The 15,455-nt window shown below is 38.7% G+C and overlaps 1 protein-coding gene across 4 annotated transcripts in view; it reads left to right on the top strand.

The window, feature by feature from the left end:
* Nucleotides 1–15,455, top strand: part of uggt2 (UDP-glucose glycoprotein glucosyltransferase 2) — a 34,047-nt gene that overhangs the window by 531 nt on the left and 18,061 nt on the right. For all 4 annotated transcript variants that reach the window (XR_011077299.1, XM_068572134.1, XM_068572133.1 and 1 more), the window contains exons 2-24: nucleotides 1–103; nucleotides 590–672; nucleotides 775–905; nucleotides 1,725–1,837; nucleotides 2,035–2,212; nucleotides 3,554–3,650; nucleotides 3,732–3,798; nucleotides 3,948–4,048; nucleotides 4,299–4,398; nucleotides 4,810–4,870; nucleotides 5,172–5,263; nucleotides 5,436–5,586; nucleotides 7,138–7,257; nucleotides 7,629–7,714; nucleotides 7,848–7,983; nucleotides 8,259–8,390; nucleotides 8,502–8,666; nucleotides 9,208–9,331; nucleotides 9,423–9,521; nucleotides 11,118–11,212; nucleotides 11,749–11,955; nucleotides 14,588–14,719; nucleotides 15,282–15,412. The exon at nucleotides 1–103 is cut by the window's left edge and continues 54 nt beyond it. Coding sequence is in view for 3 of the 4 variants with exons in the window: in XM_068572134.1 (XP_068428235.1) it covers nucleotides 1–103; nucleotides 590–672; nucleotides 775–905; nucleotides 1,725–1,837; nucleotides 2,035–2,212; nucleotides 3,554–3,650; nucleotides 3,732–3,798; nucleotides 3,948–4,048; nucleotides 4,299–4,398; nucleotides 4,810–4,870; nucleotides 5,172–5,263; nucleotides 5,436–5,586; nucleotides 7,138–7,257; nucleotides 7,629–7,714; nucleotides 7,848–7,983; nucleotides 8,259–8,390; nucleotides 8,502–8,666; nucleotides 9,208–9,331; nucleotides 9,423–9,521; nucleotides 11,118–11,212; nucleotides 11,749–11,955; nucleotides 14,588–14,719; nucleotides 15,282–15,412 (2,704 nt within the window). In the remaining variant the exon portion in view is untranslated. The remainder of the gene's footprint in view (nucleotides 104–589; nucleotides 673–774; nucleotides 906–1,724; nucleotides 1,838–2,034; nucleotides 2,213–3,553; nucleotides 3,651–3,731; nucleotides 3,799–3,947; nucleotides 4,049–4,298; nucleotides 4,399–4,809; nucleotides 4,871–5,171; nucleotides 5,264–5,435; nucleotides 5,587–7,137; nucleotides 7,258–7,628; nucleotides 7,715–7,847; nucleotides 7,984–8,258; nucleotides 8,391–8,501; nucleotides 8,667–9,207; nucleotides 9,332–9,422; nucleotides 9,522–11,117; nucleotides 11,213–11,748; nucleotides 11,956–14,587; nucleotides 14,720–15,281; nucleotides 15,413–15,455) is intronic.

The raw sequence follows: 15,455 nt of genomic DNA, 5'->3' as shown, positions 1-15,455 counted from the left end.
TGCTGCTGCTGCTAAACGTACATCATGTCATATCAGCGCCCAAAGGCGTCACTGCTAGTCTATCGGCAAAGTGGAGCAGGACTCCTTACCTCCTGGAGACAAGGTACTCAATCCTGGATATTATGCACACCGGCATCTGTCACTCACACGCATCAGCATCGAACAGGGCCTGGATTTGAATGTCATGAGGTCAAGCCCCCTTACTACAGCCTACCCCTCTCAAACTACGGTATTTTGTTAATTAATGAAATCAGTAAAAAACAGTTATATGTTCTCTAAATTTAGTTTCCTTGCATGTCGGTCTAATTGGCTTTCACAGCACTCTGCACACTCCCAGGACTTACATCTAGGACATGGAAACTTTTATTTTTTGTTTTTTTGTCTTAAAAGTAGTAGTTTTTAGTGAAGGGGAACTAGTGCAGGTTTTAATATATGGGGAAAATTATTCTTAAATTGACAGTTTCCATCCCTCCAAAAATAGCAATTACATACAATTTATTATGTGGTCTGTAGCTTTTTAAGTGGTTATCTTGAACATACTGTTGTTAATGAATAATGCTGACTAATATTGTATTTTACCAATATATAGTGAGTTCATTGGAGAAGATGGGAATGAAAAATTCTGGCAGTTTGTTGACACTGTGAAAGAGCTCACCGTATACAAGCAAGGAGGTGTGTTGATCTAATCCACAATATATTTGAAAAACTTTAATACCTTGACGCGTGTGCTTCTCTTCTAAGAAACATCATTACTAATGTTTATGTGTCTCACAGAATCCGTGCGCTCGTACTACAACTTGATCGTGAAGAAGGCTGGCCAGTTTCTTACAGATCTTCAAGTTAATCTCCTCAAATTTGCTCTGGCTTTACGATCATACTCACCAGCTGTTCAAGCATCTCAGCAGGTATGTTGTGATCACATAAGGAAGACTATTTCAAAACCTTCTCAAGAGTAGCACGGGAATATTACAATATGCAAGAGAGCAAGATTCATTTCTTGTTTGGGGCTGTGGCACTGTTTATCCTTCTTGACCCACATTGCTTTGCAGGCTTTACTCACAGTTTCAATTTCTTGGGCATAATCTGTAAAGGTAATTATTCTCAAACTACTGTGTTACACTACACACTCAGGCTTATTTTTGTACATCCGTGTGGTTTCTCACATAATTCAAATGTGGATACCAGTAATTATTTTTAATTAGTCAAGTGACAAACAAGAGTTAGCATTGGTAATCAAAATTGATAGGACTGCTTTTTGTATCACTCTTAGATGCATTTATCAATATGCACATTGTGCATTTACTTATAAGCCAGTTTATATTCTCACCTTTCAATTATCCAGTGAAATATCTCAACATTCATGGTCCCCACATGATGAATATTAGTTACTTTAATATTCCCCTGACTTTTCCTCGAGCGCTATCATCTGGTCAAAATTGAAATATGTCCGATACTTTGGTTTATGCCTAAGTACACAACGGTGCACTGATTGATGAAGTTGAATGAATAATGGCCTTTTGCAGCTGAAATTAGGTGTTGTTCTGCATAGTGTACATTGTTGTGATGTTTTCTGTAGAATATCAATCACATAATGGATTTATCTGTGATTACCTTTGACCCATGTTAAAGAGTGAGGAATCTTCACCAATACCTGTCAATGTTGGCACCATGTTGCGGCCACTGTTTTAAAGAACATTCCTTCACTCCTCTATGCTCTTACACAGATAGCCAGTGATGAGCCTCCGCCTGAGGCTTGCCCTGCCTTCGTCTCCATCCACGGTCAACATAGCTGCAGTACCAAAGACATCAAGAAGCTCCTAAAGGCAGCTGCAGGCAGGTAATGCAAAAAGGTGCTCTCTTTCCTTCTGTTGATAATCTCAATCTTTAGTGCAGAACAATATGAAAAGTTTAAAGGGTAGTTTGGTTAGAAACATTTTCGCCTTTACTGACTCCATTTCCCCTGTAATGAAGGTTTTTGAAACATATTATTTATTAATATTTGTTATATATATATATATTTTCAATTATTTGCAGGCCAAAACCATATTTATACAAGAAAGACCACACATATCCAGGTGTCAATAAAACAGATGTGCCAATTGTGATCCTCTATGCGGAGATTGGAACCAAGAAGTTCACCTCGTTTCATAAGGTGCTGTCAGAGAGGGCTGGAGAGGGCACACTTATGTATGTGCTCCGGCATTATGTGGCGGTGAGTAGCAATGCTTTTGCAGCTATTTTAAAGTATTGTTCCACTAAGAAAAATGTTTGAATTGATAATATGGTTTCCTGTTAGTCTAGTATCTAATTTGTGGTTGTGTCTTTCTCGGATGTACATTGGAAATTAGCAGTATTTATTTTGTAATTAGGTTCTTAATAAGATGAGAAACTCTGTTTGTTTTACTTTTTATTTGTATAGGTCAAACAGGAGTATTTAAAAATAGGCTTTACCATTTGGTTACTCATATAGACTATTTAGCCTATTTATTAAATTTGGTAATTTTGCGCATATCGCCCAGCCCCAATTGCAGTGGTTCAACAGTGACATTATTCCTTTTAGAAGATCCCTCAAAATCTAACGAACAACTCAAAAACTAACCAAACATAAAGATGCCTTTGACGGAGTAGAAAGTGCTTTTCTTGAAGATGTCTGTTAAGAAAAGCAGAGTGTGGGTGTGAAAACTTCTGATTGTGCCTGTAAAAGCATGAGGCAGTGCTTTGAATCTCAGTGACATAAGTGTCAGGGTTGAATGTCAGTGAATCTGCAGCTGCATGTGTGGGCCCATGTGCTTCTTGTTCCTTCTGGTAAAACATGTTATAGATTGTAACTTTCACTGATTGTGTAGTATCGTCAACGGGTTAGACGAGTGTTATTATTTTTCTAAATTGGAAGGAGCCTGCAAGCCCAGACCATTACTCCTATTTGTCAAGTTGTTCAGGGGGAGTTCAATGGTGGTGTGCTTTACACCTTTTGGCATGTGTGTTGCTGTTCAGCAATGGAGACCCATATCAGGAAGTTACCAAAAACTGATTGTGTCATGACGTTGCTTCCCGAGGCATTCTTGGAGCTAGGTAGTGACTGCTGCAACTTGCAAATAAAGATAATTTTTTATGAGTCAGCATTCGGCCTACTGCTGTGCAGCTAAGCTGTTGTTGCTCCAAGGCGTTACCGTTTCACAATTACAGAACTTACAGTGTGCTGTGGCACTATCTAGCAGACCAGAAATCTGATTAACTTGTTGGAAAGATGGTATCCATCACAGTAGCGTTCTGGAAGTCTCTTCACTGTGGGACCCACTCTACTCTCAATGTTTGTGAATGGAGATCAACATTTCTGTTTGCTCTGGTTTTATTTGCTCGCTAAATCCACTAATTTCAATGGACATGATGTTGGCTCTAACTTGTACATATGTTTAGGCATAAAGCATTTCTCATGGAATGGATGTGCAATGTTGATGATTATTACACAGTACTTTTGAAAGAAATGTACACGTAAACAAAACTCTACACCATTTTACATTGGAGTCATTGCTCTGCCTCCCACTGCTTGCAGAATCCAAAGCATCAAAAGATGCTTTTATCCGGGTATGGTGTTGAGCTGGCTATCAAAAGCACAGAATACAAAGCTGTGGATGACACCAAAGTAAAAGGTCAGATTTGGACTTATCAAACATTTTGTGCTGGACTTTGCTGTGTCCAAAGCAATGAAAAACAAATCTTGTGCTTTGTAGATTCAGGTGCAAACGCTGAGGAAGACAATAGTGATGAAGTCCAAGGGTTTGTTTTTGGAACATTAAAGTAAGTGGCTTAAATGTAACAGGTAATTTAACATCACATTTAAAACTTTTCTATTGTACATTGTGATTTGGCTGCTGGTCATCCTGTGCTTTGTGTGACTTCATAAAGAGATGGAACATTTCTATCTTTTTTTTTCAATTTCTTTTAAGGAAATCTCACCCTGAACTCACGGAGCAACTGGTTGAGCTTCGCAGACATCTCCTCGAGAGTACAAATGACATGCTCCCTCTCAAAGTGTGGGAAATGCAAGGTATTGGTTTTCTATCTCAGTTGTTCAATGATCATGAGGCAAAAAAACCTCTATAATGAATGTATAATTACTGCAGTAAGGAGTTTTGTGGTTTTAGCTGTCGAGTTAGTACATATTATACCAACTGCTTTCATTTTCAAGCATATTAAATATCATCTTCTTTCATTGCTTTGCATGAATTAGATTTGTCTAAACATCATGTGCATTCGTAGATATAGCTGCTGCTGATTTCATGATTTGATCTCCACAGATCTCAGTGTCCAGGCAGCTGCCAAAATCATGTCCGTGCCAAAGTTTGATGCTTTGAAGCTCATGCGAGACCTCAGTCAGAACTTTCCGAGCAAAGCCAGGTCAGAAAACTCATCTTATTTTCTCTTACTGGCTGACACATTTGGAACCATTCTAAAAGCCATATGTTTTTACTCTATGTTACAATGTGTGAATTCAGGCACAACAAATACTGTGATTAAAGTGCACATGAAATCTGTGTTTTATAAACCCGTATGTTTTAGATTTGTCTCTTAAATAATACTTTGATACAGAGATCTAATCAGCTTTTTGATGTCTGCTTATTTTGGCTCTGATGGCTTGTAACACCACCAAAAAATGCTGAGTAAGAGTCAGGTGTTTACGGGGTGTTGACTGAAGACGTACCATCTTGATGGCCCATATGTTTTTGGAGATTAAAACTGGCATTTTACTGCCGGCTTGGGATGTGGTAAAAGCTGATGGTGACTGTACATGTTTTACTGTTCCCACAGATCACTGACAAGAGTGGCCGTAAAGCAGGAAATGAGAAAAGAAATCGAGGAGAACCAAAAGGTGCGATATAATAAGCAGCCTTTCCACATGATGGTGCAGGATTCTTTTTTGATAACATCCTGAGACGTTGCAGTTTTATTTTAGATAATCGGTTTCTAATCTGTATCTGGAATAAATCCATAACAACATCAAATGTTATATTTTACTTTCTCCATGTCCTTGCACATACTTTACTTATTTAACTTACTTATGTAGTCTCAGTGTGCACATCTTTTCTTGTCAAAAGAACCAACATTATGAGTAGAATCGCTCATTTAGGAGTTTTGGCATTTGACTAAAAACTTCAAGCTTGTTCTTTCAGCGTCTCAGTGAGTCCATTGGTGTACACCCGGGAGACGGAGAGCTCTTCATCAACGGACTGCACATTGATCTGGACATTAACAACCCTTTTAGGTAGGGACCCAGCAAGAAGACACAGTGTTCTGCCTATGCTCTCCCCAGGACGCCTCAGACCTATGCTTTGGCTCAGCAATCCTGTTGCAACAAGATCAGAGTTTATTGCTCTGCAAAGCGACTGCCACACAGCAATGTATAAAACACTGACCTTTTGATTTTATATTTACAGCATTTTAGACATCCTCAGAGGAGAGGCCAGGGTCTTAGAAGGCCTTCATAACTTGGGCATACAAGGAGAACATCAAGGCAAGCTGCTGAGGTTACCTGTGAATGCTGTGGATGACAAATATGCCTTAGATATCAGACATCCAGCTATAATGGTGAGTCTGGTCCAAAAGCATTCATTTTCTGGCCCAGATGCAGGTGTTTGTCTTTCTTTGTGTACCAGGGTGTGAACTAAGTGTATCAGTCATCAGGCTATTCCAACAGTCTCGAGCCTGCCAGAAACCCTCAGGTATTAATTGCGACTCAGCCAAGAAAAGCTCTGAAATGTAAAATAATTGTGGCTCCTCTGGCCATTATAATATTTTAGTTACTTTAAAAAGGCTAAGAAATAAAGAATTTAAACCTTTCCACATTAAACCAAGAGGTCTGTAATTTTCCTTTCTAGTTATTATTAACATGTGAGGAGACTTTAATAGTAAGTTCCTGAAAGAGAGATTGGCCAGCAATAATGGATTATTTTGCAACTATGATTATGGTCATTTATCATAAAAAACTATTTCCAAAAGCTTTCTGATGGTGGGTGGGTCAGATTCAGCATATGTCTGTCTACACAACTAGTCATTTATATTCCTTGCAACAGCATTATTTACATACATGGGATTACCTGTTTATTGAGCAGGTAGATTCACTTAAAAACTTGTACACGTTGTGAATATATAGTTTTGTTATAAAGCAGTTAACAGGAAAGAGATTATTCTCTAAAAAGTTAACCAATGTAACACTATTTAATGTCTTCTTGATCTTGACAAATAACAGGATACTCTTAAAACGATTCCGATTCCTATCAGGTAAATGGTGTAGTTGCAGTTTGAAATTCAATGATGCTCTCATTTGATACCCAACATTTTTGAATGAAAGTTCAAAATTTGGAGTTTGCTGGCTGGCTGGTGGAGGTTACAGATGCAGAGTGCAAAACAGTAATATTTGGGATCAGTAATACCTTTTGACGGCAGATTGAAATGCAATACTTGAATATTTTTGTATGACACAAGATCACATGAGAATTGTGGGATCACGTGTCAAAACGAAACTATTCAAGTGTTGCATTTCTATCCCCTGTAAGCCAGAGCACACACCAATCAGTGTCCTGGGAAGAGCTACCTGCATCTCTGGGTGTAGTTAAGGTGTGTGGGAGACGACAAGAGGAGGCGACTGTTTGGTCAAAACAACAATGGCGCTTTCTGACGAGCACACCGTAGATCCTGCAATGCATCAGTCGGAGAATATTTCTTCATTGAAAGAAGCGCAAAGAACAACACTGACGGCTTTTCTCGGAGGAAATTTTTTTTTTTCCATCTTCTACTGACAGATCTTTTAGTTTCTGCCCTTTTACAAACAGTTATCAATAATTGTTTATCAGGGGATAAATCAGATTAAGTCATGTATTGTGAATCAGTGTCTTAAGTTCAGTCAATCCCGCTCTTGACCAAAACCCCAATTGGTTATAAACGCAAACAAAACCCTCAGATAAGTCAGTATTGTGATTTCTTTGATAGGTACCATGTCATACAAAATATAGAAAACACCATTCTTCTCGTAAGAAATGTTCTTGAGTAAGGTACTTAATCTCCACCTTTTTTCCAGGGTTGCTCTTATCAATATAATTTATTTTCACACAAGCCCTCTTTTTGTCATACACTTTCCAGTGGATAAACGACATAGAGAATGACCCAGTGTATCGCAGCTGGCCATCGGGTGTACAGGAGCTCCTCAGAGCCACGTTTCCTGGAGTCATTCGGCAAATTCGACACAATCTCTTCAACCTGGTGAGTCTCCTGAAGGCTAGAAATGCTGCAGGGTAGTGATGATAAAGGGAATGAAATTGAGAAAGGTCTCCATTGTAGTGGAAATGTAAAGCGGTTTGGATGCTTCTCTGCTAGTCTGGAGTACATTTTATTTTGTAAAATTGTGGGTGTTTGTAATCGTTTCAGGTACTACAGACAGATAGACAATCACAGAAGACAATACTGAGAACATTTTCATACTAAACATTTCCTTTTATTATTAGAACTGCTTGGAACAGGGTGTATTGTTGGATCTGCTAAACATCCATCCATCCATGTTCCAAGTCGGATAATGAGTGTTTCTAATTGTAATATGATTCTGATTTGATGATGATGCTTTTTGTTGTTGTTAGGTGCTGTTCCTCGATCCAGTACAGGAAGAAAGTGTTGAGCTGGTGAAACTAGCAGAGCTCTTCTACAAGCACAAGATCCCCCTGAGGTTGGTGCTGTTATCTCTGAAGTAACTGCTGCATGTGTTTATATGGTCCAGGCTTGGCATTTAGATTCTTAACCAGGTAGTGATTGTCATTTTTGCTGCAAATTGAATACTTGTTTTTGCCCCTTTCTTAAAGAATAGGCTTTGTGTTTGTTGTCAACACCAAAGAGGAGATTGATGGCTTCTCAGATGCAGGGGTTGGATTTTTCAGACTGCTGAATTACATTGCAGACGAGTATGATTTATCCCAGGCTCTGATGTCCATGGTCTCAGTAAGTATATTACATTCATAAATCTCTGTTGTTTTAGAAAGCACTACTTTAAAAATAACTACAGCGCACGTCTCGCCAGCTCATATCTATTTGTGCCTCAGAAGTATGTTTTATTGTGTCTTATGTTCCCATAGTTTGAGACATTATTGAACTAGATGAGTCAGTGGGATTTTGCCTCTGGTTTCAGCTTTTTCAAATAGAGTTCAGAATTATTGACAGTCACAAAGATTTGAAGACAGTGATCAAATCTGATCTGACTTGCCACTCTCTTGCAGTTGTACAACACAGTAGAAGGAGGGGAGACGCTGTCTGTTGATAAAATCTCTGCTTACCTGAAGAGAAAGTTCCCGAAAGCCAGTGCCGAAAGGATTCTTGGCGTAGAATCTGAGTATGACGACAAAAGAAAAGTAAGAAAATAAATAAACTGTCTCTTTGTTTCTTTGTTTCATGTTTATTCAAAGTTAAAATAATTACTTCAATAATAATTACTAATCCAATACATGTTTTGTGTGTTCCAGGACGGTGCCCTTTTCTACAAAAAGAGTGGCCTGGGTTCCTTACCACTGGCTTTATTTAATGGAGTCCCTCTAAGCCCTGATGAGATGGACCCAGACGAGCTGGAAACCCTCATCCTGCAGCGCATAATGGACACCACCACCACCTTCCAGAGAGCTGTCTTTATGGTACAACATGTCTGTGTGGAAAGACACTCGTGCTTCATATTCAACCTGCCAAATCGACCCCTTTTTTATTTTCCGAAGTAGAACCGTTAGATTTATATATGAATATACAGTATTGAAATAAAGCAACCCATTTGTTCCAACTGCAGTTCATCTATGTTTATAGTATTTATACAATGAATATTTCATATACAAGCCTGAGGTTATGAAAAGCTTGTTACTAGGTTTATTGCAACAGCGGAGTATATGGTTAAAACTGAGCTAATGCTGTATTTTTATTATACTGCTGCAAATCATAATCACTGGTTTTGCTAGATAGCACAACATTGCTGTTTTAAATCTGACAGTGAATAGTGTATAATTGTTTCTCCCTGTAGATGATTGGGATGACACAACTATGTTTTCATACTATGACACATTCTTGCATTTGCAAATACTTACACTGTTACCGGTTAAGAATTTGGGCATACACAAAACACAGCTTTTCCTTTCAGATTGATGTTCTCAGGGACTGCCCCTCATCTATTTTATCCTATGCCTACAGGGTCAGTTGACTGAGCACTCAAATGTGGTGGACTATCTCATGGAGCAGGCAAACGTGGTTACCAGGATGAACCCTCTTATTTTAAGCACTGACCGGAAGTACCTTGACTTCACTTCCAAACCAGGTGATCTGTGGTACTCATCTCAAACTATCCTGTATTGATTCACTGTCGATATTCCTCTCTTTTATTTCAACTTTCCTTTCTTGCTTTGCAGTTGTAGATGATTGGGATGACACAACTATGTTTTCATACTATGACACGAGAGACAAAACAGCTGTGATGGCGAAGAGAATGAAATACTTTACAAATGCTGGTAAGAAATCAGTTATTATCAATATCTGGTTTCCTGAACAACACAATTTCAGATGAAAACCCACCATTTCATTTTCAGTAACAAAATTACTTGCAACGATCTGAATCACTTATTCAAGCGTCTGCATTTCGTCATGTAAACTGGAACATTTTGCATTTACTGGTTGAAAATCTGTCAGATGAGCAGTATCTGAACAAAATCAATCCTACACTGCTTTACTGATCTATGAAAGTGTGAAATTGACCTTTGTTAAAGCAGACAGGCTGCGCCTCCAGCAAGATAATTGCTGGATCTGCTGACTGGCTTTCGGCCAACAGTCTAAATGGTCGTCAGAGCTGCATTTGGCTGCTCAGGCCTGGAGTGTAGCTGTCTCACTGAGGCTGAGGAGGCTGATTGCCATCCTCCCTATTTGAGTGACTGACTGATTGACTGAGGGGATGTATAACGATGACAGGTGGCACAATTCTTGACTAATATACTAAGCTCTGTGCCAGATGTCTCAGTTTATCTCACATTTTACGCACAAACCCCACATTTGCTGTAACAACTATTTCTAAATTTCCTTCTTACTTTTATCTGATTCTCCTCTTCCTTTAAAGCAGTGGTTCTCAAACCTTTTCTGTCACGCCCCACTTTGGAGGAAGAAAAATGTTCGGTACACACCGCCCCAACAAAGTTGTAACAAAATGGTCCAACTTTTTGTGAAAAAACTAATAACATGTCATGTGATTGACATGTCATTGTTCTAACAAAGCAATCACTTTGTTAGAACAATGCAAATAAAGTTTTATCTGTGTAAAAAAATGACCTATTGTGGCCGCAAACAACCTGTTTTGCACTAAATATATTTTTATATTATGACTTTTTATTATATATATATATATATATATATATATATATATATAATATATATATTATATATTATATATATATATATATATATATATATATATATATATATATATATATATATATATATATATATATATATATAAAAGCATAACCTGTTAACCACATTTCCATGAAAGTACAGACATTTTGCCATGTATTTATTCATGACGTTTTATGTCTGTGCACTTTGTACTATGTAAAGTTTTCATGTTCATGGGGAGAGTGGTCGTTCTGAAACCACAACGTAGCCGGTTCGATCCCTGTTCTCCCCATGGACTGAATGTCGAAGTGTCCTTGAGCAATACACATACAATGCAGAGAATCATTTTACCACTGTGGGATTAATAAAGGATTATTTTATATCTTTTTAAAGAATCTGCACACCACCTCCCTCTCCCCACTCCCTCCGCGCCACACCTGTAATACCTACGCACCCCACTAGACTGTTGTGCCCCACACTTTGAGAACCACTGCTTTAAAGGATTATCAGCTCGTACTAAGTGCCACGTAAATAATTTAGGTTGACATTCAGGTAAAAACTGCTCTAAAATTTGCCCTCCACTGGTACTTAAACGGTTTATTGTAGAAACTTCAGGAGACTGCAGGGTTGACTTGCCATAATGTATTTTAACACTCAAATTGAAATGGCATGTGATATGTATGTATAGTTTAGAGTACAACAGAGTCATTGCTCCTATTCCTTAGATGAGGATGGCATGAGTGCTGTGACCATGTGGATAGCTGGAGATTTTGAGAAGGTCTCAGGAAGAAAACTTTTACTCAGTGCTCTGAAACGTGTGGTGAGTATCATCTACTCTCTGTCCGACTTTCTTTGTAGAAATGAATGTTGACTCAATCAATAACATTTTTCATGTTTGCTGTCTTTGACACAAATCTTGAAGTTGGTGTTACTGCAGCTACAAAATTCAGCGCCGAAGAGATGAAGTACATTGAGATACTGTTTTTCTGATCAGGGCCCGTATGACCTAAAAATAAACAAATTTAATCTGAAAAGGAAATCTGTGCATGTATGCCCTCCCAAAAAGCATCATCACAGATGCCTCTAAAATAGATGACTTGAGTGTGAAACAGCAGGCAGGCATTTTTTTTAATGTAATTTAAAAAGAATGATGAATTGCTGGTAGAAAAAGCAGAAAAAGTCCAACCTTTACTGTTACTTTTAAGCAATCAACACTGCTCTCTGTGAGTGACACCTGCGGTCTGTGGAAATATGGGACCGTGTGATATCAGTGTGTATTGTGTATTTTGTGTGTGTGTGTGTGTGTGTGTGTGTGTGTGTGTGTGTGTGTGTGTGTGTGTGTGTGTGAGTGAGCAGAAGGCCAGCCCCGGAGTGCGTGTGGGGGTGATAGATAACCCCAGCGGAAAGCCAAGCGAAGATAACACTGTGCTGTACAGGGCTATCTGGGCCTCTCTCCTCACCCAGAAGAATAAGGCTGCAACAGAGTTTGTGCAAAAACTCCTAAGAGAGGAGAGTTGCCAGCTCCTCCAAAAGGGGACCAAGATTAAGGACTTACTGATGCAGGTAAAGGAGCAATTGAAGAATACATTTTTTTTGTCCGATCATAGACAATGAGATTGCATACATTTGATTTACATTATTTTGTGTTTCAAGCAAATGGAAGCCATTTAGGTTTAGTTTAAGGTTTAAGGTAGTGAGGGGTGTGTTTCCTGTGTTTAAGGTACAGCTTTGCAATATATTGATTTTCTGATTTATATTGTGATCTAAATCTAGATGAGGTCTAGTCATTATTGTATTATAACATAGATGTTTGCCTGTATTCAACTCAACCCTAATGCTGGTCAGATAAAAAGTAAGTAATTAAAAAAATATATTGTTTTGGTATACAAATGTGTAATGTGAGTGAATTTGCAGTTTCCGATTGGCCATCATATCAATAATGGTATTACTTATAATTATTCATCCTCTGAACCAGGATCATTGTGTGGTGTTATGTTATTTCAATCTATGCAAACTAATAAGAGAGTATAGCGTTACCAAGATTGTATATATATTTTTAAATAGCATGTGTGATCCTCCTCCTGGCAGAATGAAAAGAACTGTTTACATGATCATTATTACAAGTAGGATATGAGATGCTTCCTACCTACCACAATTTGCAGAAATGTGTCAACACATGCATGAAACAGAAACATTGTTTGATGCCAGCGGTCAAAGCAGATTAGACAGTTACAATATATTATCTGCTGTGTTAAACACATGAATGCCTTTGAGTAAATCCCATATCTTGTTTCTTCGGACATTCTGACAGGCCAGCAAAGTAAAGAAGGAAATATAAGAACAACTCAAAAGCATAGTTTGTGTGAAACATAAACTCAAATTAACAAGTGAGATTTCATGACCGATTAGGAGTGGGCATTGGGCAAAATAGATAAGATCTTATGTCATGGTACGTCTCATTTTATTTTAACATATCAATTCATATCTATAATGAAATAGTTAATTTTCTGTCATCAAATGCTAAATTATTTAAACATAACATAAACTGATAGAAATATCAGTTTTAGGCTGAACCTGTGTAGCACAGTCCCTGAGGTTCTTTATCACACTGCTGCTAAATCCTATAAATCCAATAATGCCATAAAACAGTCCTGCACACTGATTTGCAACACTGCCTGCCATGGACTAATACAACCAGATATATTAAAGGGATAGCCACCTAAATATAAACAGGATGTCAAAAGCTTACAGCTAGTACAAATTAATATTGTCTCATGGTTTATAGCAACCTATCATCCAACCCTTAAAAATATGCAGGGCTTCAGAATGAGTATCAATATGTTGAAAGTAAGAGATATATTTTGATTATTTGAATGAATTTAGTTTTTAGGTCGGTTCCGTTGATTGTGTCATGTGAAAATTCTCTCTGCAAAATGTGAGGAATGTTATCCAACACTGACATAATTGATAACTTTTTCGGCAGATTAAATGAACATATTGGAAAAAAAAGGTTTGATATAATCACTTGCGAAGATATGTTTGTCACTACTTTCTTGATTCAAGTGTAGAGTCAGGGAAAACGGTGATTGATGAGCCCATCTTCTCGTTCCCCTCCTGAACATCAACAAGCAGAATACATTTGAAGCGTGCATGATGCTCCACAGCCTGCGGAAGCCAAGGCAAGCAGCCTACTCACTGTCAGTTCCACTTGATCTGTCACAGAGGCCAGCACAAGGCAGGCTACACATGCTGAATCTTTAACTTTAAAGGAGCTGGTGGATACCTGGTCTACAGGACCTGATAAATAGTCAAGCTCCTTGCTCACCGTTCATGGTTGTGTAAGCCACATGTGTTCAGCCAAGCCTGACCATCACTCTGCTTCTGTAAGCGGTCCACAGCCACTACTGTTCTCTATCCTGAAGTGTGCAGCATCCACCCGCTCAGCATGACACAAAAGAAAAACAATTCTCAGGGACTAATCAACAATTTAGCTGACAGGAGGCTCCCATCTCTTCCATCAGGAATAAGTCAGACAAATACAGCACAAGTTACAGTCGGGACTAGCAAACCATAACAAACTGCCGTTCAATTATACCAACGTTAAACAATGGTGAGAGAATGGGCTAGAAATAGCAATGTGAAGATGGGTAGGAGGCGGCTGTGTGAGTTGAGACCCAGAGTCAAGGGATATGAGTTTATTATTGGCTGCCAGACAGACTTGCTGACTGGATTGTGCTGACATTATTGCTATTTCACCTGTTCTCCTGAGGAGAGATGTTGGAGAAACTAATAACCTGACTCCACAAACTCTCCACACTCCCACGCCTAATTTGTTATAGACAAAAATGGTCGAGGCTTAATTAAGAGTTTGGTGTATTAATTACAAATTGATTAATCATTTTTACACGTGCTTTTTTGACAGCTCGGTCATCTGGTTGAAATATTTCATGTTTGAAAACTGCAGTGATTGCAATGACGCAAAGCATCAATGATGTTGTGGATAATTTGTTTGCCTCACATACATCATTCTTTACACCAATGCATCACTCAGATTTTGTTTTAGACAGGCTATAAAGGGAGAACGGTCCTTGAGCTAGTCTATTGGATCTTGCGGTACATCGCAAATTCAAATGGGAGCCAACACGGCAATCAATTTATCCAATATCCCAAACAAACTTGTGTTATTCTGTTCTAGGGTATGGACAGAGATTCCTTTGAGAAAAAGTTCAACACCCTGGAAGTGGATTTTATTCGTAGTCAGCAGCTGTTTTGTCGAGATGTCCTGAAATTAAGTCCTGGACAGCAGGCAGTGATCAGCAACGGCAGGGTAAGTGGGCTTCAATGTTATTTCAGAATATCGATCCATAGATATCTGCATTAAAAGTTGAACACAATCTGTTGTCAGGGAGACAAAGCCTTGGTTTAAATGTTTGGTACAGTGGAGTTTACTCCTCTAAGCCGCTGCACGATAGGATTTGCCCTCTTGTGTTTTCAGAGAGCTTCCTTTGTACCGTCAAATCAGCATGAATGTTCCTTAAAGGTCACAGGTGGCAATGGCTGCACTGTGCATGTGTGTCTGTATGTGTGTACAGAGCTGATGACTGACGTCTCAGCAGCAGTAATGCTGACAGCCACGGATGAAGAGGCCAGCCTCGGAGATAGACAGTAACAATTAATATAATTTTACATTCCTCTGCTGCAGTGGCAAAAAAATAGAAAAGAGGAAAACGCAGGCCCCGGCACAGAATACCATGACTTAAAGTGAATAAAACACTGTTACAATCGCATAACATTTCACACTCCCTTGGCAAGCAGTAAACAATGTAATACATGCTGAGATTAGAATTGGGAAAAGTCGTGTTCCGACTGCATTGTCGCCTTTATTTTAGATCCTCGGTCCATTTGAAGAGCAGGAAGAATTCACTGTGGAGGATTTCCAGCTGCTGGAGAAGATTACATTGAGCGGTTCTGCAGAGAAAGTCAAAGCCAAAGTTAAACTGATGGGGATGAAAGCAAAGCAGTATGTTTGTATTTTTCTGTCTTGTTATGTGAGAGAAACTCTT

Source organism: Clinocottus analis, unplaced genomic scaffold, assembly GCF_023055335.1.
Source record: "Clinocottus analis isolate CAN_PGR_092001 unplaced genomic scaffold, fCliAna1.0.p SCAF_12, whole genome shotgun sequence".
Taxonomy (NCBI): Eukaryota; Metazoa; Chordata; class Actinopteri; order Perciformes; family Cottidae; genus Clinocottus; species Clinocottus analis.
The sequence above is the reverse complement of the archived record's forward strand: the minus strand, read 5'-3'. Positions and strand labels throughout refer to the sequence as shown.